This window comes from Pteropus alecto, unplaced genomic scaffold, assembly GCF_000325575.1.
Source record: "Pteropus alecto unplaced genomic scaffold, ASM32557v1 scaffold63, whole genome shotgun sequence".
Classification (NCBI taxonomy): Eukaryota; Metazoa; Chordata; class Mammalia; order Chiroptera; family Pteropodidae; genus Pteropus; species Pteropus alecto.
In genome coordinates, this window is record NW_006434897.1 from 4984309 (window position 1) to 4994270 (window position 9962).

General features: G+C 45.0%; 1 protein-coding gene across 1 annotated transcript; it reads left to right on the plus strand.

Annotated features, from left to right (window-relative positions):
- The first annotated feature begins 3272 nt into the window (after positions 1-3272).
- ATOH1 (atonal bHLH transcription factor 1) lies at positions 3273-4433 on the plus strand. Its single transcript, XM_006910736.1, has one exon. The coding sequence runs from the start codon at positions 3302-3304 to the stop codon at positions 4358-4360; it is 1059 nt and encodes a 352-aa protein (XP_006910798.1). The 5' UTR covers positions 3273-3301; the 3' UTR covers positions 4361-4433.
- The last annotated feature ends 5529 nt before the right edge of the window (positions 4434-9962 follow it).

Here is a 9962-nt window from a genome sequence, read left to right on the forward strand (position 1 = left end):
CACATTTATAGCTATGTTAATTTCTATATCATCTATTATGCATTATTAATTGATATCAAAATCTCCAATTCGAATCCAACACTACATGTTTCTCCTTTTCCATATTTGTAACTCTCTTTCCTGACAGTGGGAAACCTTACTCAGATTATCCCCAGATATTTACTTTGTTCATTAATCTTTCCGTGAGTAATCCAGTTGTCCCCTCACACAGGAGCTCTTCTCTCCCTGCTTAAACTGCCATACTCTACACTCAGCTACTACTCTCACCACCCAACCCCTTCACTCGCTCAGGTTGCTAGATGTTTGACAACCTATGCCATGAACTCCCTGCAGGGACACCCTGCTCACACTCCTCAGGCCCCAACACTATGTGCTGGGCCCTGTGTCTCTTTTTCCATTCAGATACTTTACTTCCTCAGCCCCATCTGACAGAAGAGAAGGAAGAGAAGAATGGAGAAAAATAGCCTCTTGTTTATTCTAAGGGCAAAAGAAATGTATTTCACCAAAAACTATTTTAAAAAAAATTCTTACTATCCTTCACATTATTGGGACACTATTTTACTCACCTAAAAAGTGAGACTTGCTTTAAAATAGTAATAATACTAATGATTATCTATAAAAGCTGGCCAATTGGAATCAATATTCCACGTATTCAGCAAATACTTGGCTACAGCCCATAAAACTGTTTAAGCTCAGAGGAAAATGAATATTTGGCAACTATGCAGTCAAATTTAAATTACAGACAAAATGTTTGGATGATGCAAGCCCAAGAAAATCTGGGCATCCTACATATTTGGTAGTGACATTATATGGAAAATTTTGAAAAGGAGCTTTCAGCTGATACAGTTGGGAAAAGTCAATGTATGAGGAATAAAAGCAATATAAACAACTGATACTTCCAGGCTCTAGCTGCTTACTATGTCATTCATACATAGAAGATGGTTAATCATTTTTCTGAAAGTTGCATTTTGGCACCCATAGCTATTAGCAATTATATTCTGAAGTAGCACATTTTATATAGTAACACTTTGTGGAACTAGAATCATCAGTTGATTCCAACAGTACTTAGTCCAATCTCCAAAAAATTGGAGAATTTTCTCCCCCACAAAAATAGTAGACGACTTTTCCTATTGACCTTTTCTTTATTCTCATCAATGTTTTCAGATTAGGTTTGAGTTTTTCTATTTTTGATTTTGTTCCAGAGCATCTTATTTAACATACTTATTTCAGCAGAACCTAGATATTCACAGAAGACTACAGCTCTGACCTTGCTGGCTCTTAAGGTCAAAAGGCCCAGGACTGTCTCTATGCACCAGCAACTAGACAAGGTTGGAGGAAAAGCAGATTAAGAATGATGTGTTAAGTACCATTTTAACACTCTGGTCTACCCTTCTATACTTTTATGGAGATAATCGTCATAAAGGTATAGAAGGATAGACTATAGTGTACAGTATAGAATATATAGGTAGACTACAGTATAAAATATGAATATATCTATAACTAATCCAATCCAGTCCCAGACATTCTTCTACCTAAGGAGTTCTAAATGACAAGTGAGATCAAGTCCCTGCGAATACTAGCACATCTTTCAGTTGCTTCTGGGCACAGTCGTTTCTGGTTTCAGGAAGCTTTTTCTGCTGATTTTCTCTTCATATTTTCCAGAAGATGAGACTCCTTTGGGGATGAGAGCCACCACTAAAGTAGGAGAATTAGCACTAACTGCTTGGGTCCCACTTCTGGGCCGCAGGGACGAGACCGTGCAGGATTGCGCACCGGGATGGGGCGGTGTTAGGCGCAAGCCGGGGCGTGCCTGGGGCCGGGGCCTTTCTGATTGGCTTTTTGTTGTGAATACGAGAAACCGAAGATATTCGGACAGGAGCTCACCTGGGAGATAGGTCCCAGCGAGACCCAGGACCTTCGGGTTTTAGCGCTCTGGCCCGCGGCGGCGGCGGCGGCGGGGGTGGGATGAGGGAGTTCTGGGGCAGAGCAGATCCTAACTAAAGGGAGGATGGATGGGTGGGTGAGTCTGTGGTTTCTGGGTGTTTGCGGAAGAAGTCACGCGGCGTACTAAACCCAGGGCTCCTGAGGCAGAAGAGTAGGTAACTCCTGGATTCTGTGCTTTGGAACTGTTCAATTGAGAGAACGCAGGAGCCTTTCATTTTCCTTTGGGCACCCTGCCCTGGCTCCACATTTAGTAAGGAGTCCTACCGTAGGTGTGGGTGCTGTAAAATATCCCAGCCCTAAAACTACTCAGCGGAGAATTTTCTGCAGATTACAATCCTAGTTGGCCGCAGGGTGCTGGGAAAAGGGGACGGAGAGAATTGAGGAATCTGGAATTTGGTACATTCTATAGTTGTACCACAGCTTTACTTTCCATTAAGAAAAAGATTACATAAAAGTTGATCTGAAGCGAGAAATGAACATTGAGAAACGTATTCTGATCATTTTTTTTTAATTCTAACATTGATTTTAAATGGACATCACTTAGCAATTATATGTCTATGAATATATATTATGAAAGACGTATATATATATATGCATGTATTTTATATATATATATATATATATACACACACATTTGTCGAACATGTATACATATATCTCATTACATGTACGAGATTTTAAATGTTTGAGCACATACAGTGGGAGCTGCGATCCTACCCTGGAGGCAGCAAAGGACAAGCGCGCTTCTCTCCGGCGCGAGTGCCTTCCCGGCGCCGCGCGCTTCCAGCCTGGCCTGGAGCCTGCAGCCAACCTGAGGCCCCGCACGTCTGACCCGAGTTAGCTGGAGCTCCAGCCAAGAGTCCGCTCCGCGTCAGCTCACGCACCAGGGCCGCTGGGGAGGTGACACGACGCCGGGGTCAAATTACAACACGCAATTAACATATGAATTTGATGAACTTAAAAGAAGATGGGGAGGAGACACCTAGAACTGGCGCCGGAGTCTGTGCGCAGGAACTTTCTCCGGTTGTAAAAACTTTTTGATTGGCTGCTCGCACGCGCCTGCCTGCGCCCTCCATTGGCTGAGCAGACACGCGACTGGCGCGAGGAGGGGGCTGGGAGAGGAGCAGAGGGAGCCACACTGGCGCGTGCCGCTTTTTAAAGGGGCGCAGCGCCTTCAGCAACCGGAGAAGCTTCGTTGCACGCGACCTGGTGTGTGATCTCCGAGTGGGTGGGGGAGGGTCCAGGAGGAAAAAAATAAGACATTGCACTAGAGACCCGGGAAGGGTTTTTGTTGTTGTTGTTGATCTGGTTTGCCAGTGCCTCCTCCGACCCTGCGCCTCCAAGCCTCAGAAGTGCAATGTCCCGCCTGCTGCACGTAGAAGAGTGGGCTGAAGTGAAGGAGTTGGGGGACCACCATCGCCATCCCCAGCCGCACCACCTCCCACAGCCACCGCCGCCACAGCCACCTGCGACCCTGCAGACGAGAGAGCATCCCGTCTACCCGGCTGAGCTGTCCCTTCTGGACAGCACTGACCCACGCGCCTGGCTGGCTCCCACTTTGCAGGGCATCTGCACGGCACGCGCCGCCCAGTACTTGCTGCATTCCCCCGAGCTGGGTGCCTCCGAAGCCGCGGCGTCCCGAGAGGAGACGGACGGCGAGGGGGAGCTCGTGAGAAGGACCGGCGGCGGAGGCAGCAGCAACCAGAGCCCTGGGCAGGTGAAAGTGCGAGAACAGCTGTGCAAGCTGAAAGGCGGGATGGTGGTAGACGAGCTGGGCTGTAGCCGCCAGCGCGCCCCTTCCAGCAAACAGGTGAACGGGGTGCAGAAGCAAAGGCGGCTGGCAGCCAACGCCAGGGAGCGACGCAGGATGCACGGGCTGAACCACGCCTTCGACCAGCTGCGCAACGTTATCCCATCTTTCAACAACGACAAGAAGCTGTCCAAGTACGAGACCCTGCAGATGGCCCAGATCTACATCAACGCCTTGTCCGAGCTGCTGCAAACGCCCAGTGGCGGGGAGCAGCCGCCGCCGCCAGCGTCTTGCAAAAGCGACCACCATCACCTTCGCGCCGCCGCCCCCTACGAAGGCGGCTCAGCCACCGCGACTGCGGCGGGGGCACAGCCGGCATCAGGAGCGGGTCAGCGGCCGACCCCTCCCGGAAGTTGCCGGACTCGCTTTTCCGCCCCCGCCTCTGCGGGAGGCTACTCGGTGCAGCTGGACGCTCTGCACTTCTCGACTTTTGAGGACAGCGCCCTGACGGCGATGATGGCTCAAAAGAACCTGTCGCCTTCGCTGCCCGGGGGCATCCTGCAGCCAGTGCAGGAGGAAAGTAGCAAAACTTCGCCCCGCTCTCACAGAAGCGATGGCGAGTTTTCCCCCCATTCCCATTATAGTGACTCGGATGAGGCAAGTTAAGAAGGTGACAGAAACCCTGAAAACTGAGACAGAAACAAAATCGCCCTTTCCCAGTGCGCGGGAAGCCCGCGGTTAAAGATCCCCTCACCCTTTTAATTTTTGCTCAGCAATGGTCGTTGTTTAGCAACGACTTGGCTTCAGATGGCAGCTACATTTGATGGTTCGCAAAAGCCGCCACTATTCCAAACTTCCTACCGTCCAATATTGTTTGATAAAAAACTTGTTAAAGCTGCGTTCTTTCCGCCTACCTTCTGCTCCCCCTGTAGATAAATAAGGTATAATTATAGGTACCCATAGATAGCATCGTTATTCTAGTTCTCTGCTGCCAATACGCTGCTAAAACGTCGCATCTTCTCTGTCGCTGGTTTGTGTTTAATTTATTTTATGCCCTGGGCATTCATCCCTGTGTGTTGCGCGCACTTACGTGTGGGAGAGTTAGTATTCCAAAGTTGTTTCCCAAAATGCATTATAAAACGCAAAGTTAAGGCTTCCAAAGTAATAACTTTTGACTATGAAATTGTTCAATAGTAAAGAACTTTGAGGTTTATGTATTGTATAAACATACCCAGTATGTATATCGGATCGCGAGAAAGTTGGCGTCTTTTAGTAAACTTGGCGCACGCACTTTATCAGCCGCTAACTGCTGCGGCTCCGGGACAAACTCAACTGCCAACTGCAGACCAGTTGTTTTTTGTTTTGTTTTGTTTTGTTTTAAACACGGCCACTTATAGCCCTCAAACTCTTTGCAAATGTTTGTTTAAAAAAATATAAAATTTTAAAAAATCCAGTAGTGTCAAAAGCATTTGGTCAATTTTATTTTGCTTTGTTAATGTTAGAAAACTTATTTATTATTGAGTGTTTGCTACCATTTCTACTTAACTTGATTCGTTTTTTACATTTTCTACTCAAGATCATTTTATTTTAAGTTAGCAAAGCCAACTGCCATTGTTTTATGTATTTCCTTTTGCAAATGATAAAAATAAACTTGAAAATAACTTTTATTTGTCACTTACTTATTCCATTCTTACAAGCATTGAAAACAGTTCTTAAATGACTTTGAAGATTTGAACTCTTCTATTAAATGTCAATTTATGCAATCTAAGAGTTTTGAAGAAAAATTTGTTATGAACTTTGTGTCTTCAAGTAGAATCAGAAACTCTACACAGAAGAGCCTTTGCCAATAATTAAATTGTGAGATAAAAACTTCTCTTGAATTTGCAATACTTTTGCCTCTTGGATAGCCAGGATCTTTCCACTCTTCCTCCCTCAGAACCCAAAAACCTCTGCAAGGGGAGGCACATGTTTCAGATCTGCTAGGATTTTGCCAGTAGTGAACTTTACCAGGCTTATCTATTTCCACTTCATGAAAACTTCAGCCAAGTTGAAAGCTTTTCCTGTAAGGTCAAATTCACAGCACTAGCGCTTGCGCTAGCGCATTCTCGCTCTCTCCATCCCCCGCCCTTTTTTCTAGTGGGGGTAGGTTTGAAGGCAAGGAGAGGAAAAGAGAACAATAAAAAAAATTGAAGGGAAAGGGGATGAGGTTCATTGATTCAAAAATTAGAAGCCCGCAGTTGTCCTAGGAAATTGTTGACCTCCACTCATTTTTTTCTTACCAAACAATTCTGCTTTTCCCAATAGAGAAGATAATGTTTGCTTTTATTTTGCCCTTATGAATTAGTTCCTATGTAGAAAAAACATTTCACTACATTTTTAGTCAGTTGAAGAAACTAAACCCTGTACTCATTCTCACCTTAGGGTTCTCATTAAGGAATAGCCAGCCTATTCTGGGTCTCAGGGTTATAGATTTTGAAAAAACTAATATGGTGGGGGGGGCGGGGAGGGGGAAGGAGGAGCTAGAGTAGAAAGCGGAATTTTAAAAATGCATTTCGCAAATGCGAGAGTAGAATTGTGTATTAAGCTGAAAATTGGGATAAACAACGCTGGATTTGAGAGTTTGGTTTTAAGCCAAATCTTTTACATTTTGTGTCTTCATTTGGATAACAAATTACAAGACAAGGAACGGGGGAGAGAAATGGTTATTTTAATCGTTCCCGAATCTTCCTCTTCCGCCACATCCAGAAAAAAGAAGAGCGCCACAAACTAGGTGCACAAAAAGTAATACGCGGGAGACCAAAGTTCTGATCTCGAGTAGAGAACTGCGAACTGCCAACTCAGCTTTTAACTGACCACCTGGGTATCCATAGCTTTCAGCAGGTGCTGAAGATCCAGGGAAGCGGAAAGCCTCCGCCCACTCTCCAGGAGAAGTGAGCGGCGGCTCGTGACACTTTCCAGGGGTAGAAACAATGCACCTGTCCCTTAGATAACCTTTTGCACCCACTGAGTTTGCTGTGCTCACGATAAACATCAGGAATCTTCTGTCTTCTGAATAAATCAAGAGATTGCTTCGAGCACATTTCCATTTCACTCTCCATAAGCAGACTCAACAGGCATGGACACACAACAACCTTGTAGGATGAGCGTGGACACATATTTTTATGGTTACTTGGCTTCGTGTGTCTGCGTGCTTGTGTAAAGAGAGAGAGAAGAGGACACAGAATGCTTTTATCTGTTATGAATTTGATTAAGGGAAGGACAGGAGTAAGAAAAGTAAAGTTGTGATTTTTTTTTCTCAAACAAAACTACCTATATTTCATTTCCTGTTATGAATTTGAGTAAGGGAAGGACAGGAGTAAGAAAAGTTGTGATTTTTTTTCTCAAACAAAACTACCTATATTTCATTTTTCAAAACCCTTTATATTCACTTTGCGTTAACCAGAAGAAAAAGACTCTTCTAAAGTTATTTTTCTTTTCATGGACTCACAGAAATTTCTAAGCAGAAATGACATCAGGAATATCCTCTCCCCATCTTTTATAAATGCCCCTGCCTCTGACTTGCTCCAAAATTACACAGAAAGTGTCAATATCCAGAACAGGATCTTAATACTCCCATCCACTAAATTAATGTGACCACAAATTATTCTCTAAGAAAATCCATGGATAAGAGCTATGTAAATATTCAAATATTTAGAGGCTTTTCATCTTGTACCACAGTAATAGTCAGATATTTAATTTTTAAATGTTAGTGGCGTTATATGACTTAGAGATAATGACAACTTCATTCGAAGAAGTCACTTTACACATCTTTTCAAGAGAAAAACAATATCAGATTGGAAATTCTCTATTGCACTGATTGAAAGTGAGGATGAACTCTTCTAACCCATCAAGACATGCACAAAAATCCAAAACAGTTTGTAGTAAATTAAGTGCTCAAAGTTCAAATGAGAACTTTAACCTCTTTTCTTTCCTTCATTTTATTTCTTTCCTTTTATGCTGGCATTTCTTTGAAAGAGATGTACAATCACATTTCCATTTTAAGGTTCTGCTATGGAGTTTGCATAACAAACGTTTGGCAGCTCGCTCTCTTACACTCCATTAACAAGCTGTAACATATAGCTGCAGGTTGCTATAATCTCATTAATATTTTGGAAACTTGAATATTGAGTATTTCTGAGCGCTCATTCCCCATATGCCAGACCACTCCTGCCATGCTGACTGGTTCCTTTCTCTCCATTATTAGCAATTAGCTTCTACCTTCCAAAGTCAGATCCAAGTATCTAAGATACTAGCAAAGGAATCAACTATGTGTGCAAGTTAAGCATGCTTAATATCACCCAAACAAACAAAGAGGCAGCGTTTCATAAAGTAATGAAGATAGATAAATCGGGTTAGTCTTTTGCGACACTGCTGGTGCTTTCTAGAGTTTTATATACTTTATGCAGCCTGCTTTATACTTTGTCTTTGCCTCCTATCCCACCACCACTTTTATTTCTGGAGGGTTTTGGCTTACCACACGTTGGGAAACATATTTGATTTCACAGAAAGTTTAACGAAGGTTGTTTTTGGCAACTGGCAAGTTTAAGTATGTTCTGTATGGGACATTGCTAACTGGGGGTCTAGCTTGACCAGAAAAGAAAGAGGCGGGGGGCGGGGAAGGGGGGGGCAGTTAATTGCCTTAATCTTAACCGGGGCAGGACCAATGCTTTCACTAGGCCTTTCTATTGATTTTAGAGATGTAAACCTGAACCAAGTAAGTGGTCTTTTTTCAAAGAATATCTCGTAATTATTTATCTTCTCTATTCATTCGAAAGTTCAAGAAAGAAATGATGAACTTCATCTTGGCAATTCCAAACCCCAGTTAGAATTGGAAACGAAAAGTAGCGGACGTATTTGTCAATTGCAACCGAGGTTTGTCAATCTCAATCTGGAAAAACAAGTAAGTATGTATTGGTGAGAGTTTAAAGATGACATCTAGTAGTCGAATTACTTGCAGTTGGTTTTATGAGAAGGTGTAGAAGATTGGGCGGGAGTAGGAGGGATATATAATAAAGGTGTACGTTTTCCTGGCTGATTTTGACTACTCTCAACAGCCATCCTCATCCTAGGCTGAGCAGAGTACCAGACGCCAACCGCTGAGGTCCCTCCCTTTCTCCTAGGCCCCTACCAGGAAAAGGAGAATGGAGCGGAGAATGGGTTAAATTCTGCGACGCCAGGGGAGGAGAGAAGTCGGGGGGAGATAAAGAAAAGGACAGGAACCAAGAAGCGTGGGGGTGGTTTGCCGTAATGTGAGTGTTTCTTAATTAGAGAACGGTTGACAATAGAGGGGCTGGCAGAGGCTCCTGGCCGCGGTGCGGAGCGTCTGGAGCGGAGCACGCGCTGTCAGCTGGTGAGCGCACTCTCCTTTCAGGCAGCTCCCCGGGGAGCTGCGCGGCCACATTTAACACCATCATCACCCCTCCCCGGCCTTCTCAACCTCGGCCTCCTCCTCGTCGACAGGCTAACTTGGCCCCCCACCGACAGAACTCACAGAAGCGAGTGTCTCTCGCCGCCTCCCGCGCGGAGCCGGTGCCTCTCTCCTCCCCCAGCTTCGCAGCGGGAGCCGCCACTGCCCACTGCACCTCCCAGCAACCAGCCCGGCAAGAAAAGAAGCTGCGCAAAGTTAAAGCCAAGCAATGCCAAGGGGAGGGGAAGCTGGAGGAGGCAACGGCAGGAGGGTTGAGGGCTTGTCCAAGAAAAGCTGGGCTGGGGACTGAGGCACCTGAAGCAGTGAACCGGACCAGGAAGCAAGCGCATCCTTCTGCCCCAGGGGCCTTGCAGACGCGCTGCCCGCCAGCCCTCGCCAGTACGCGGTGCAGAGCTTGTAATGGAAGATCCATTCACTTTTTCTAGTTAAAGATGCAGTTCTTCAGTCCCTCCCTTATCCTAAAGTATTCTATGTTTTTTTACATATTTGGATGCTGATACAGTTCTTGACGCATCCTTCTCCCAGGGGCCTTGCAGACGCGCTGCCCGCCAGCCCTCGCCAGTACGCGGTGCAGAGCTTGTAATGGAAGATCCATTCACTTTTTCTAGTTAAAGATGCAGTTCTTCAGTCCCTCCCTTATCCTAAAGTATATTCTGTGTCTCCCCTTCTAGGATGGGACACACGTATATGACTTTTCTTTCCTCAGCTCCTTATAAAAAGAAATGCAGAATTAAACATTTTGATACAAAGATTTCGGACCTCTCTATATCCAGCATTCTTCTTCCTAATTCAATTCTCCGC